This window comes from Otolemur garnettii, unplaced genomic scaffold, assembly GCF_000181295.1.
Source record: "Otolemur garnettii isolate 467f Iridium unplaced genomic scaffold, OtoGar3 scaffold00039, whole genome shotgun sequence".
Classification (NCBI taxonomy): domain Eukaryota; kingdom Metazoa; phylum Chordata; class Mammalia; order Primates; family Galagidae; genus Otolemur; species Otolemur garnettii.
Window position 1 is genome coordinate 3201235 of NW_003852434.1, and position 16570 is coordinate 3217804.

At 40.9% G+C, this 16570-nt stretch overlaps 1 protein-coding gene across 1 annotated transcript in view; it reads right to left on the reverse strand.

Moving 5' to 3' along the window:
* The window catches only part of AFF1 (AF4/FMR2 family member 1), a 199331-nt gene that overhangs the window by 43961 nt on the left and 138800 nt on the right, over nt 1–16570 (reverse strand). The window contains exons 5-8 of the mRNA XM_023513343.1: nt 10846–10890; nt 5485–5571; nt 4268–4304; nt 958–1009 (exon numbers count right to left, since the gene is read on the reverse strand). Of these exons, the coding sequence (XP_023369111.1) occupies nt 958–1009; nt 4268–4304; nt 5485–5571; nt 10846–10890 (221 nt within the window). The remainder of the gene's footprint in view (nt 1–957; nt 1010–4267; nt 4305–5484; nt 5572–10845; nt 10891–16570) is intronic.

Here is a 16570-nt window from a genome sequence, read left to right on the forward strand (position 1 = left end):
AAAAAAAAAAAGGTGAAAAGAAAAAAGGGGAGGATTACTGACATAGGTTACTTCTTTTCCTAGCAAAGGACATTAAAATACCAGTACCACAAATAAAATACATTTTTACCACACGCAAAACTCACCCTTCATTATATAATAATCTTTAGAAAAAAACTCATTCTTTTTTCTCTCATTTTCTTATTGAGAAATGAAAACAAATAGCAGCAAGGAGCTGGCACCCAGGAAATAATGATTTACCCCAGCCACACATTCAGACGAGAAGATAAAATAACCTCTTCGGCTCAGCTATATGGTTTTAAAAACAACCCATAGCAATCCTCAGCTTCCAAAGTACACCAAACAAATACAGTGTCTACAAACAGAAGAAAGCTGGAGCCCGGACTCCAGAACCCCCTGAAATCCTGAGACAGCGACTCAAGAGTGCTCATGAAGGATTAGCTACTGAAGAAGAGAAAGGCCTCCCCACTCAGTCCCTAAGAACCACTTCTCGCTATAAAAAGGAAAGGAGTAATAGTCCAATAATATTGAGAAACGACAAATTGAGTTAAAATGCTGGTTTAAAGATCTTTCATATGCATTTTAAAATGTTCCTCCAAACCCCAAAACATCTGGCCTTACTCAGCCTTAATAAAGAATAGCTGGGCAGCAGGACAGCTCCTGTTAGCCCCCCAAAATGGCAGAAAAATCTTAAATTGTGCACATCCTCCAAAACTTGTTACCAAAATCTAAATGTATTTAATGGCTCAAAAATCTTTCTTTTTATAAAACCCCTTAGCAAACTCTCCTGTGGTGTGTAAACTTTAATAGGTGAACATACTCCAAATATTAATGTGCGTCATTTCTTCCCTCTACAAGGCAATAGTATTTTATAAATGTTACCACTTAAAAGTGGGGGGGGGAGCAATGGATCAACATGATAAACACAAACTTAATAAACAAAAGAAGTTTACTTACGATGTTCCTTGCTGAGAACTGGGGTGGGTTTTTGAAGATGTATCATATTGTTCTGTAGAAGAGGGAAACTTTATCAGAGCAGCTCAGTGACATATTTATAAGATCAATAGTTGTAAGTTCTTTTTTGCCCTCCCTCTACTTAGGATGAATTCTGTTAACCAGGGTACTAAGTATACTGCACTTGGTGACACCTCACCATTATAACACATATGTCACTGCTAGAGAGAAATCTTACTCAGAATGGAGAAACTCCTTTAATAGACAAAAACAAACAGACAAACAAACAAAAAAAAAAACACACTTTGCAAAGCATTGCTTGTAGCAGCACTATTACACTTCCAGTAACTTCCCCACATAGTGTTGGGACACCCTACTATCCTGAGGCCACCTGAGGAGACTCTTAGGGCAGCACTAGGACAGGGATGCTCTCACCCCCTCACATTTTAAGACATATCAGCAATTTACTGCACTCCCCTGTTCCAGCCTCTGCTCTTGGCTGACCATGCCCCCTCTCTCCCTCCCGGTACACCATCATCTGCCCCCAATTCATTTGCTCAACAGTTGTTGACAGGCTGCTTGGTAGATAGCAGTATGTTTAAGGCACCAGATCCTGTCCTCAGTGAGTTTACGGTTGACCATGGGATCCACAATTCAACTGCATAAACTAACTGTCCTGGGAATCCAGAGAATGGTCAGTCTGTTGTAATGACCGAAAGTAGCAATCAGAGAAAGAACAAAACAAAACGTGTGGAGGAAGACGGGCAAGATTCTGGCAGAATCACTGTTGGCAAGAGAGAGGGCCAGGAGATGAAGGGAAGGCCTTCATTAGGAAGGAGAGAAGGTGAGCAAACGTAAAGAAAATGGCCCCAGATTTAGAAAAGAAAAGGGAGGGGTGCAGAATCTGTGGTGGGCAGCACTGAAAGACAGGTGGAGGCCGGATTTCAGAGGGCCCTGAATGCCAAGATGGGAAGTTACGACTTTATTTGCTGGGCAATGAGACACCATCGAGGACCTAGACAGGGAGATGACACAGTGATTGCTCAGAAAGATTAATCTGGTGGGGCTGCCACATGTAACCAAGAAGGGAGCAGGAAATTTTAAGTGTGGAGGCAACAAACCAGTCAGGAGGCATCTGTGTTTGTCTAGACATGAAGTAATAGGAACCACAAACAGAACTGAAGTGGAAGGGAAGTACGGGCACCTTTAAGGCAGGGTGCATGCTATTTCCCACAAATGTGGAGAGCCTTGCCTATTTGTGATTAATCACTTCATCCTCATGGTGGCAGCAGCTCTTATGTGATATTTTCACTTGATTTCAGCCAAAAGGCTGAGAAGCGATGTTATATGACATTTGCAAATTGCCTCCCTCCTGCATAGAGAACTCGGGCCAGAACTATAAATTAGAGGGCTGAGTTGCTTTCCAGATCGCCCACAGGGACTCCCACATGACCACCTCGACTGGTTCTAAGTTCCACAAGCTCTGCTTTTCCTTAGACTGCCCCCTTTTGCTAATGTGCACATAGACAATAGGCCATCCAAGTAAAACCCCTACACTTGCCCTCTCCCCGTGTACCGATTCCATAAGGTCAGTGTTGAAGAAGTCAGAATTCACTTGCTGGGCAGACCGTGAGAAATGGGTGCCATACTCTACATTTCACGGAAAACTACACCCATCCACACCCCACCCCTCTTTATCTGACATACGACTAGACCTCTCTAGTTGGAGGTGGGGAATAAGAGAATGTTCTAAGGCCACATCCTCATAAAGATAAATACGGTTCCCTGAACACCAAGAGACAAAGTGGCACCAGCAGCAAAGACCCTGAAGTAGCAGTTGGTGATCTGTGACCTGTAGGAGACCCACTAGGACCAGCACTTGCTCATGGCAATAAGAAGGAAGTGGCCCACATTGCCTCCTTGGCCAAGGCAATGCTTACCAGTCCATCTACAACTCTGTTACAAAAAGGGGGACCTCAAGTAGTTTAAAGGATTAAGGATTCTTTTCAAAGCTGAGTTAGCAACCATGCAAGCCATGGGCAACCTGTGGAAGGCATAGAGTCCACATGATTGGCAGCCCAGTCAGATGGAGGAGGGAAGCAAGAGGTGAAAAGCGAACACAGTAACCAAATCCACATTCAGAGGGAGCTCCAGCTCCAGACTGTCCTCTTGCACTGGTCATCTATCCTCAGATTGGCTACCAAGATATGAGAGAAAAGATTCCCAGTCTCCCCAAGCAGCCATCAGTTAATTTTACTTGGATAATTATACAATACTGTGGCAATAGTCAGGTTTATTTCTCTATATTTGGAAAAAAATTATTAAGGGTTCTTTGTCGGATATTCACTATCTCTAGATTAAAAAATGCCAAGCATTTTTTTTAAACAAAGGCCAGATAGATAGTAAGTACTTTAGGTTTTGTGTGCTATCATTGTAGACTAATAAATGAGTGGGCATGGCTATATCCCAGGAAAACTTTACAAAAACTAGCTGCAGGGCAGATTTGATTCTCAGGCTACAGTCTATCCACTCCTATACTAGAGGAAGGATATTGTTTCTTGCTTTTTAAAATCTTTTTTCCTCACCTCATACCTTTGCAATTCAAACAACAACATAATCAAGAAAAAAATATGCAAGTGAGAGAAAAGAATGTGGTGACAGACTGGAAGGAAAAGTCACCTGTATGGAGTGTCTCTGAACTCTCCTTTCCCAAAGAGCAGACACCATCCACCCTGCTGTGACCTCCTGTCCTCTGAAGACTGACGCTTCACCACTTCGGCAATCACCACATCCTGCCTCTCATATCAGCACTTGTGCAAGTGTCTTACTCCCCTTCCACACTATGAGCTAAGTGACCATAAATATGCTAGTCATTTTCGTAAGGCCAGACATGCCTTGTATGTTGTTGGGACACAAAGAATTTACTGATCTGAGGGGTTACTGTTGAACAGAAAAAATGGAGCCCATTGGCTTTCTTCTGTTTCCCTCTGAGTTTAGTACTGTATTTACAACCCCTTAAAAAAGGACCCCAAAAATACCATAACCCATTTTTAAATAGAATTCCTGGGTTACAAAACTTTGAGAGTCACAAATAAGATACTGATCACGTGTCAGTAACACCAAGTCATGTTTACTTAAACATCTTCATTAGCTCTTTGCAACAATCTGAAATCCCAATGAAGAATAAGCTGCATGTTTGCTCTCCTTTCTAAGGCCACATCTCTGCCAGGGCACTGTCCACTAATATTTTTATGTTAAAACGGTAAAAACTATGCTTTATCTTCCACAGGGTAATAAACAGACATTTACTTACTTTGGTTTTGGGTTGTAGAACTGATGTGTTGAGAATCCTAGAAAGAAAATGAAAAGTCTCTAGTTATGAAAACATTAAGATTTATAAATATAAGGGGCAAAAGTACAGAGCCTTAAATATTGAAAGGACAGTCTTATGAAACTTCCAAATACGCAGCAAAATGGAAATGGTACAGAGAATATCCACACTTCCCACCATATCCATCCTGTAATTAACAGGTCCCTCCACAACCTTTCTAGCTATCCATCTTTCTATATTCAATCTCATTTTTTAATGCATAATTGCAAACAGTGATTAATTTCTTTTTTACATAAAATAGCTTTTATTGCTTCTGTTCTTTCCTAGAGTTCACTTTTCTTTGGTGTTGAGCAAAAATATGTTTAGATTTTAAGGCCTTTTAAAACCAGTAATAATGAATCACCTTTTGAAAATGGCTACCCTTATAAAATAGGTAAAATAGACAACTTATATGGGCAGCACCTGTGCCTCAAAGGAGTAGGGTGCCGGCCCCATATGCCGGAGGTGGTGGGTTCAAACCAAGCCCCGGCCAAAAAAAAATAGATAACTTATAGATATAACTATAGATATGCATTCTTATAATACAACTTATGCATTCTAAAAACAGTATGTTGGAAAGCAATTAACTATAAATACTTTTTTACATATTTAAATATATATAAGAATGTGGATTCAAACCAGGCTGAACAGAATACAGATCTGAAGGTATAATTCCTAGACTCTGAAGGTTACCACAAACATAAACCACATAAAAGGGAGATTAACAGTGTTTTAGGACGCTGGTCATCGATGCTATCACGAAAACACACAAGTGAGCAGTTTACTTGCTTGTTATTAAATCAGCATTGTGCAGCTGATCGCAAACTCTGAGAAAACCAAGGGAATGCGAGATGTGTTAAGATATACACGTGAATATGCCTCAATTCTGAACTACCAATCAGACATTTCTCTGTACCTCTGTTTTCCCACCTCTAAAGTCAGGACCCTCATGTGAGAAAATGTATTAGAATGCTCTCAATGCTTTAATATACAAATCCAAGATGTTCTTATTAATTTAAGTTGGAGAATGAAGCGTCTGGAAGCATCACGAAGCACTACAGAAATGAAAGCAGTACGTTATCAAGCTGGCTTTCAGCAACACCTCCGACTTTGCACTAAGATGGGTGGACGTAGTGCCTGCTCTGCTTTAAATGAGTTACCTTTGTGGGGAAAGGAAATTTGGACGGCTCAGCTGTACTAGGCGTATGTATTGCTGTCAGAGGAGGAGGCCATGAATGGGTCATTTCCTGGAAAGAGATTTGGGAGGGGGAGAAAAGAAGAAAAGGTAAATTATACACAGAACAGTCACTGTTACTTAACTATTTGAACTTAACATAGTATGGATTGATGGTAAATGAAAAAAGTACAATCATAAAAGTCAGTTCATTTTTTTCTTTTTAAATCCCTACTTTAGTGGGCTATGTTTAAAACGGACGATCTCCAACTTACAAAAGTAGGGGAAAATTTGGTCTGCAAAACCAAAACAGGAGTGTAGATGGTGAATGAACGCAACAGCTCGAGTGTTGTCACGCACACACGCTGTGACAGGCACTGCCAGAGCCTGTGGAGCTGTGCAGACTGCAGGCGCCCGGCTGGGCTGGCAGAGCTGCCCCTGCTCAAGGCTTTCTTCCTCCCTCAGCTGCTTTATTGCATTTCCTGGAATTATTTCAGTTCAAAGGAAGAAGAACTTTCCTGTTTGACTTAAGCAAACAAGTAATTCAGGTCACTTGTTCCACTTGGGAGAGTTTTAATGGATTTGACCCTTCCCTGATACATACTATTAGCACATAAGAACTTTTGCAAGACAGGGCCTTAAAAAAATTACCTTTCTTTTCTGTTCAGGGAAGTTTGATTTTTACTACTTTCTTCATTGGAGATTTCTAGATCTTATAAAGTAATGTATTTATTTTGACATAAATTATTTTCTCCTAAGAACTCAACAACATTCATGAATTCTATTTTGCTTTGCTAAAAACAATTTTTTTTTGGTAGAAAACAGGTATGTCAGGTAATCACAAATACATACATACATACACACACTTTTTAAAGGGCTAAAACAGCATTGGATAGCATTAATTCCAACCTCTCACCATTTTAGAGTGAGAAAACTGAGGTCCAAAATGACCAGGTCAAGGTCCTCCAGGAAGCTGAAGGCTGCCAGAGCACAGGTCAAAGTTCCCTTTGTCTTCTCAAAGAGCGAGAAGTCCTTCCCTTCCCACATTTGTCAGACCCACCCAGGAAACTGGCTTACCAATCCACAGGCAACTCTACCAACCAAGCTGGTGCCCCTGAGGAAGACGTCAGGTACCCTGACCCTCCACTCTTTCCGGGGGGCTGTGCATCCTCCACTTGTGCAGAAACATCCTGTGACTGGCACTACACCTACAGATGGTGCTCCAGCAAGGACTCCACTCCCACCCTCCAGGCACGCCTTTCTCTCTTGCTTCTCTCTCGCTGTGATTTAGGTTATCATAGCCCCAGGATACACATAAGAGACTTTGTTTTGGTGACAATCGACATAACAAAAATTACTGGAGAGCCAGTATCAGTTCAAAGAGAAATCACTTCCTGGTCCTGGTCACCATCTAGTGTCCTGCTTTGTTCAGGACACAACAGGAGTCCTGTACTAAGATATCCTGGAGAGAGTAATAGCTCTGAAGCCAGAGGCCCAGGCGGGAGTCCTCACTCTGATTCACCAGCCCTGCCAGCCCCAGGAAACTGTCTGAACTAAGCCTCAGTTCTCATGAAGAGGTGGGCTCAGACTACTTACTTTTTTCAAAGTGTTGTAAGAGTAGTTTATGTAAAGTGCTTGAAGGCATGGTGCACAAAGGGTACTTGAGAAATTTAAAACACTACAACTTTTAATTAAAAGTCTAGTTATGCCAAAGTCAGCACCCTGTTTTATTTACTTGACAATACATTAAGGCACAGAACTAGCATAATGCTACAATATCAAAACATAATAATAGAAAAGGTCTTTGAAAGGATCACCCTTAAGTTTTCCAGTCATTTCTTTGGAATCTCCGTGATTTCTGACTTTTAGGTCACCAATTATTCCTAAACCACCTCCATTGTACTCCAATGTCTAAGGCTGCCCTGGCTATCTAATCAGGCAATTGGAAAGCACATAAATTCTTCCAGCCTCTAAGTGGTTCCCTGGTAGTCTGAAAAGATTTATATACTTCCCTAAATGTCTACCTTACTAGAGGGCCTTAGGCCTTAGGAGAATTGGGGCCATTACAAAGGAGGAGCCTGTCCAGAAAGACTCACGAGGCCATGATTTCACTCACTACCTTAACAGTGACTTACAAATGAGCCAAATCACTTGGCTCTGTCCTGTCCTTCCATGCTCATTTTGCACTGGACACACTGTCCAGTTATAGCTGTTCCCTTAACAATACCAATTTCCTCCCACCTCAAGATTTTTCCACCAACTCTTCCCTCTGAATCCTCTGTTCACTGACCTGTCACATTATTTATAGAATTCATCAAAACCCAACATTATACAATTTTCTTTCCCATAATCATCTCTGTGACAGCAAGGACTCTGTCTTCTTCACGATGATATCCCAGTGCCTAGAAAGGTATCTGGAAGTTTAACGGATATTTGTTCAATAAATGAACAAATGCGCACACAAATAACAGTGCCACTGCTCCCCGCAGCAGCATTAAGAAATGCTGCGATGCGTCGGCCAGGGCTACATCAATTCCCCAAGAGACGGAGACACTGAAAGCAGAAAGCCTGAGGTGTTTCTATTACACCCCCGGGGAGCGCTGCCCTTTCTGGGCCCTGGGGCATGGCCACTCCTGGCTGCCAGCAATGCCTGTCTGCTCTCTTCTTAACTCGCCAGCTACGGGAGCTACAGGCTACTACTTCCCCTTCATTAGGACACCTCCACCCCAAATATTGCCCCCAGAGAACCAAATAATATCTTCTATGATTGATTTTCTCTGTTAGGAAACTATTTACTGCCTTTATTGCTCATCAGAAAGATTTGTGTTTGGATTCCTGGCAATCTTAATGAATTGCTGGTACCAGATCAGAATGGGAACCATAAGGCAAGAGAGTACTTAGACCAGCCTCCGTGAGAGCTGACACAGACCCTCAATCATCTCCCAGCCTGAGGCCTTCACTTTTTCAGCAGGGGTGCCAAAGCCCAGGGAGGCCATACAACTTAAATGAGGTCACAGAGAAAGTCATAGACTCAGTTTCCACTGTGAAAAAGGCTACGGCCTCGTCAATCCTAAACATACTTCTTTTTGCTTTCCCAATATCTATGATTTCCAAATGAAAATATCCATCCTTTGTTTGCATTAACCACTTGCTCGCAAGCACTCCTAGAAAGGCAATAACTCATTAAGGTAAGACTGGGTGAGGAAAGGACAGAGGGGTTCTTTAAATTAAAAATGCTTGCCTTGGGCAGCGCCTGTGGCTCAGTGGGTAGGGCGCCCGCCCCATGTACCAAGGGTGGCAGTTCAAACCTGGCCCCGGCCAAACTGCAACAAAAAAAAATAGCTGGGTGTTGTGGCAGGTGCCTGTAGTCCCAGCTACTTGGGAGGCTGAGGTAAGAGAATCACCTAAGCCAGGAGTTGGAGGTTGCTATGAGCTATGTGATGCCACAGCACTCTACCGAGGACAATAAAGTGAGACTCTGTCTCTACCAAAAAAAAAATGCTTGCCTAATGCTAAAATGTCATTATTCCTAAATAAAGAATGCAACGTGTCTTGACATCAAAATCTAAGAAGCATCTGACATATGCAGAAGACAACAAATCTACAATGCTGCATTTACATTCCAACTACAGAATTATACACAATTTCAGATAAAATGCTAAGACCATCTTTTATAATTAAGTCATTTATTATTCTCATGACTCACTATACGAAAGAACTGCAGAAATAGAAAAGGAAAAGGATACTAAACCTTGATCAAGGTAACTAACTTGTTATTAATCTTACTTGTTAGTTGACAAAACTTTCTCGCTTTTAGCAGTTCAAAGTATGTTTTTTTAGAGCTATTTCTTTCTCAGAAAGGCTTAACTACAAAAGACAGGACAAAAGACTGTAAAACAAACATTATAAATCTGTTTTCCAAACATCTGATTAGATACTTAGCTGGTCTCATAATCCTGGCCTCATGCAATCCTCCCACCTCAGCCTCCCCAAATGCTAGGCTTATATAGGCATGAGCCACAGCTCCCACCCTAGATAGTACTTTTGTCAAATATTTCATAAGTGAGGAGGTAACTGCACTGAATTACTAATTTCAGGACAACCATCACTTAATACTTTACAATGAAACTTGTTTTAAAGAAAAAATTACATGCATATTTTGAGAGAAAACATGAGCAGCAGAGGTTCAAATTAATAGGCATAGGTGTTATGTACACCTCTCCTACTAATTAAAAGGAAAGGAAAAAATCAGAAACCTTACAGTAAAGGACAGCAAGAATATCACTAAAAATCGACCTAGAAGCAAACTAAAGACCAGAGAGGAAAGCTAAGCAATAAATACACAAAATCCTCAGGTTTTACAATTACTATATCTGAGCATCAAAATCAAGCTCTAGATTTCCTAGAAATTATAGCCAAAATGGGAAACATGATAATTTATCTAATTCTTCTTTGATTGATAGAAAGAAAGCATGCTGGTTCATGAGGAGAACTTATATTTTTGTCCTTGAATTAAACTATATAAGGAACTGGTCATCCTTACGCAAGAAAAACTCAACAAATGGGTAATACAGTCTATGATATATTTGTTCAAAACAGACTTCACTGAACTAGGAACAAAAGCAAAAAACCCTTTAAGGTTAAGTTTAAAGATGCCCGTTTCCTTCCCACTAAGTTTTTGTTTTTGAATTCCTTTAACAGGTCATGGTCTCATGGAAGAAGATGCCACACCAAGTGGCATATATCAAGCTCTATGTGACCACTGGTGCCACATCAACATGGTTCCTCTCTGGGAAGTGAGCAACTAACTCTCCTGGGTCTTTATGGACAGCCAGAAAAACTTGAGAGGTACCATAAAACTTCTGGTCCAAATGCCTTGTAGTCTGTAGACTTCAATTTAATTAATAAAATCTGGGCAGTGCCTGTGGCTCAGTGGGTAGGGCGCTGGCCCCATATACTGAGGGTGGTGGGTTCAAACCCGGCCCCGGTCAAACCATCACAAAAAACTGAGCATTGTGGTGGATGCCTGTAGTCCCAGCTACTCAGAGAATCACCTAAGCCCAATGGAGGTTGCCATGAGCTGTGTGATACCACAGCACTCTACCGAAGGTGATAAAGTGAGACTCTGTCTCTAGGTAAAAAATAATAGTAATAATAATAATTAATAAAATCTGTTAAAGAATTCAGTTATGTTCCTAGATCCTCTTTGTTACTATGTTGGTTTACTTTGCTTTTGGAGGGGAAAAATTGTTTAAAGAGGTTTGGGAATGGTAACTGTTCTTTAAATGCATTTATGTCTGCCTACTTAAGGATTTCTTCAAATCAGAAACAGTAACAATGAACTCACCTTCAGAATCTCTTCAACACAATGGACTTCATTGGAGTAGGTCTGCTAAAAGTGAAAAGCAAGAAAGAAAAGATTAGTCAACAAAGCCAAGAGTCGGGTGTTAGTAGGTACTTGTAGGAATACAGCGGCACTCTCACAGGTAGGCACCTCAGGGCCAACCTTTTATTAGCCAGGTATTAGAACTTTTCATTTAATAAAATGATATAAATAAATAGATGTAAATAAAACCAAAGCGGTTAACCTGACATCATCCTGGGGACAAATATGGGTTAAACAGAAACACCACAGGCAATGACATACTAATTGCAAACCTTAGGTGAAAATTTTCCAAAGGAAAACTTGTATACTAAAGAATATACAAGGAGAATAAGGGATTTAGCAAAAATGGCAGCAAAAGAGATAAAAATAGTTGCCATGGTCAGTTACCTTATAGTAACAGCTAACCAATGAGCCACTGAATGCTTTAGGAACTTAAAGGGATTTTAAGATCCCAGCTTAAGATCTCTCCTTGACTGAACTTAGGCCTCCACAGAAAGAGAACTTACTTCAGTCAAGGAGAGATTTTAAGCTGGGGAGCAGGTCAAGCCCCTGTCTCTACAAGAAATAGCTAGGTGTGGTGATGCACACCTGTAACCCCAGCTCCTTGGGACGCTGAGGCAGGAGGGTTCACTTGGGCCCCAGAGCTTGAGGTTGCAGTGAGCTAGGATAATGCCACAGCACTCTAGCCCAGGTGACAGAGCAGTGTGGGGCCGGGAAGAGGGACTGCTCTTAGGTTTTAATCTACCAAAATTCATTTCAAAGTTAAAAATGTTTCTAACTCTACTTTAAGTCAGCATTTTCACCATATACAAACACATGTATACTCAAAAGATTTCCAGAGAAAGTCTTTAAGGTTAGAGGAGATTGTTGAGTGTTTTAAAGAAAAGATCCACTATTTCTAACTTTTCCTCATTCCTAGCTAAACAAATGATGACCACTGCTCCTGCTGCCAGCGTCCCTATCACAGCGAGCACTTAGAAAGTGTCATTTTACAGCCTACATATTTTTAAGTGAAAAAAATGAAAAAAGTCAGGTTTAAAACAATATTTATTCTCTGCATCAGAGACATGAAACATATTTGCAACTCCATGGTTTTCAACTGAATAACAACTTGCTTCGTGGTGGTTCATGAGTGGAGTGCCCTGGGCTAGGGTTAGCAAGCCCTGTACAGTATGTACACGCCTATCACTGACCCAGCACCTACCTCACAACTAGAGATTAGATGGAAAAGGGTCTTTAGCCTATTCTCAGTCCTAATTAAACGTAGAATACAGCACTGGTCGCTAATTTATAATCTAAGGTTTATTAATCCACCCTCCTTCACTCCAGTTTACTGAACGGAAGAAGGAAAAGGAAAGGCAGCACACACACTGCCTTGTGATTGAACCTAATGGACGTGCCAAATTCAAATGCAATTTGACCCATCTAGGTCTGTTTTTGAAACATGTAAATGTCCTGGAAATGGTTTTATTGAAATGTCTGCAGTTTGTTATGGTTGAGGTAGGGCCAGGAAGTTAGGAGGGTTAGCCAGCGAGAATCAAGGGTGTCTCTTCATCTCCTGGATCCTTCGGACCCATCTTAGACAAGATGTTTTGTTTTGTCTCTCAAAACCATTAGGGGGCACTTAAAAACTGGATCAAACATTAATGCTTTACTTTAGCACAAATGTCACATACAGAAATGAATTCTGTTTTATTCTGAGGGTAAAATAGAATTGTATTCTATAGTTTCAATTTTTTACATGCATCATTGGAAGCTGAAGGTGAATCAACAGAACAAAGCATATGACTGTATTGACTCTGGAAAAATATCCCCTGGGCCTATCTGCTGCTGGAGTAAGAATGGTGATCTAATCAAAATATCTGACAATCAGTAAAAGGAGTGAAGCTGATTGGAATGAGGGCAAAGTTTTATTTGACCACTGTTTCCAACATAATGAGGTCAGAAAGCTATGCCTTCAAGAAAAACTTCCTTCTGCTCTTCATAATTACTCAAGCAGTCAGCATTCAGCCAAGATGTTTCAAGTCATGTCACCAAAAAATTTGTCTGAAGAAGTTTCATTACATGAGATGAGTCAAGGGTGAAGAATTTTTTCTAGATCTTATGGTAGATTAGCAACATTTGTTTTACCTAGATACTAATAAATAAAGATCACCATTTAGCCCATTAATTTTTTTTTTATTAAGGACTTTATTTTAAGCATTAGTTGGTTAATTTACTGTGAATTTTTCTATCAGGTCCATCATGGGAGCGGCAGGCGTTTCAAAGGAAAGCAGGGATTTCATTCCAAGTATCTGCAAGTATGTACCTAAGGATCTCCAGGTAGCACTGTTTATGGTAGCAAATAATTGGAAATGATCAAATGACCAATGGCAGTCTAGATGAATACCTTCACAGGGTATACATACAAAAGTAAGATTTAATTACATAAAATATATGCTTGCATGGAAAGACACTCAAGAAGATGCTCTTAACTTTTTCTTTAAAAATAATTTTATACTTACAGAAAAATTTACAACATAAAGATAGTAAAAAAGGAATTCCCACAGAACCCTTCACTCAGATAAATGTTAGCATTTTACCACATTAGCTTTATATTTTCCCCTCCCACCGAAATACATTTTGAACTGTTTGAAAGAGCTGGCGTTAATGTCCCCTTAGCCCTAACTTCTGTGTATATCAAGACACATTTTAAATCTATATTTAAAAGAGAGGGGGCTACAAACAGCCTGTATAGTATGTGCCTGTTTTATGTTCCACCTACCTGAGATTCACATCTCCACTCTTCTCACCCACGTTAGAGACACTTAAACTAGAGTGTAGGTCTTTCACGTGGGTTTGCAGGCAAAGATCTGTAAGCACAGGCTGCCTCCTTGTTTAATAAAGTGTAACTTGGCACCTTCAAGTCTTCCACTGGAAGGAAACTTTCCAAGAGGGGAGGTACAGTTGAACAAAACATCATGTCCTAATCCCCTAATCTCTCTCTTTCCCTCTTTCTTTCTTTTTTTTAAAATAAAGCCCAGGTCCTGCTATGTTGCCCAGACTGGCCTCAAACTCCTGGGCTCAAGTGGTCCTCCCACTAGAGAGGACCTCAGCCACCCTAGTCGCTGGGACTATAGACATGTGCCAGTGAGCCTGGCTCCCAATCTCTTTCTTAAAAGTCACTTTTCCCTGAGGGTCTCCAGCTAGTATTGCTACTCCTATAAAAAGGAGCCAGGCTCTCCCTTTAACACCTGGACAAAGAATAAACAATCAGTCCTGGCCAGGTCTCTGTGCAACACAGGTGTGATTAATCTGAAGACATTCAAGGTAAGACTTCCTTAAAAAAAACAAGAGAAAAAAAGTGACAACCACCACCATCTTTGATAGTTGCATGGATTAATAAGACCTACTTTTCATTCCTGCCCCATCTGGCTCTCCCTAAATAGTGTAGACACTTATTAGTTCCACTAACTGGTCTCACTACAGCCTCACACCTTCGATATCTAGGTTCCTAGAAAAGATGAGCTCTCCTACACGTGGCCACCTCACACACCTGGTTTTCTGTATATATATCTACCTCCAGGTAGGCTTTACTTCCCCTACACAGGAGCCATAATTCTGTCTTAATTTTTAATAAAGAATGACAGCAGCTACTTACCGAATGCACATTGCATTAACCTTTTTACATGCTATTATTTCCTCAATTTGATATCACTGATCGTTAGAAGCACCATCAGAGCCTTGGAGGGGCGGGGAGCTATGACGGTAAATGTACCATCTACCGTTAGATAAATCCCTGTTGCAGAAACGTAAAACTGAAACAACCACATCTGAGGGAATTGTGTGTCTCTAATTCTCACATCAACTTTTGTGATAGGTATTACCTTAGTTTTTAAAATGAGGAGACTGAATCCTAGAGAAATTAAGTTGCCTGTCTAAGGTCAGACACAAAGCACTGAAGTGGCTGCATCTGGCTTTGGAATACTATTTATAGTTTTTCCAAAACCCTCAATATTTATGCAAGAGACAAATATATTAGGGGGTGTGACTTCATTTGTCCTATACCTGATCTAAAACATTATTTTTAGAGAGCAATGTTTTTCTTTCGTTTCTACAAAGCAACATCTAACTGCCTCTCATTATAAGTGCTTCAGACCAGAAAAGGCAGCGATGCTGGCCTCGGTCTGATTTCTCACTCCTCTTGGAATGAGATTGTGTAATCACAAGGAAATGCACGGATAGCAAAATAAAATATGTCAGTGAATGTCTTCTCAGTATGTCACAGTTTGTTTTAATAAGCTACAAAGAGCTGGCTGAAGCACCATGCCACTGAGACTGGAAGGCTCTTGCAATATCGTGCTTTAAGTCACTCAAGTTTCAACAGAGCTGCACTTTTATAACAATGCTATTCTCAGAAAGGCTTAGTTATCACTAACCAGAAATACGGAGAGTACAAAGGCAGCGTGCTGAAGAGGGGATCCAAAATCTCTTGGACTCAAGATCTGACTCTGCTGAAGGCTGGTGCTGCAATCGTGCTGGGCCTCAGCCTCTTGGGGACTGTTTCCTCATTGGGATAGGTATATTATTACCAAACCTAACCACTTCACAAGGTTGGTATGAAAGTCAAATGTGAACATGCGCAACTTCAAAAACTGTCAGAAGACGTGGACATGTAGAGTAACACACAAGGCCAATATCATCAAGGTATTCTTTAGTAGTGTGACAGCTTCAAAAGAAATCCTAATAGGTTCTCTATGTAGAGTTTAATTTTGTAAAGATAGAAATAAATGTCCATGCTGTTTTTCTTAAAATGCATAGTCTTCTGGATTACTGTTCTGTCTCTGCATCTGTTTGCTGCTCATTTACCCCCATCCACCTAGACAAGACACACTGTCCTTGCCCCACCCTCTTCCCTGTCCCACCTGCGTCAGGTCAGACTTCAGATTGCAGGCGAAAAGACATCTTTTGGAAAACATTCCCTGCTGTTCCCTTACTCCTGAAACTTTCCAGATGCTCCCATGGTTGCCTGCACTGTGTCACGCATCCTCTCGGCTGCTTCCAGGTGACACGCTCAGGCCAGTTGGGCCAGCTCTACCTCACTGTCTCACCAGGCATGTGCTGCCTGCCCCACAGAGGCAACCAGCAAACATTTGGTGGTATGTTTTAGTCCCAGAACTCAAAATTTAAAAGTAAGTTCCTAACTTTTAGAGCTTTAGATACTTAGGAGATACAGGCCTTCTGACTTACAAAGCAGTATCTTAAAGAACAAACTACTTGACAATTAAACATACTAAGGACAAAAAGGTAACGGTGTGCAATGTCTTCTTAGAAACATTAACGCTACTCTGAGAAACTAATTTCTCCCACATAAGGCTGGCAAAAAACAACCGCAAGGCCGACAATACTATATCTATGGGATAGATGAGGGGGAAATAGCAATTGAATACTGTGCTTGGCAGTGGGAGTGGGATGGAGTAACACTACAACTTCTGAAGACATCAATTTGGCAACAGCCACCAAATTCAATTACATATATGGTACTGTGACTTCTAGCACTGACTTCTATATGTACAAGAAAAATATGTGTAGAAAAGCAATTATCCAATGTACTCAATACTAATATGAAGCCAGCAGATGAGCTAACGCACGCCCACACAGGAGAAAAACTCATTTCAAGTTAGGGGGAGGGGTGGGTTACTCTCAC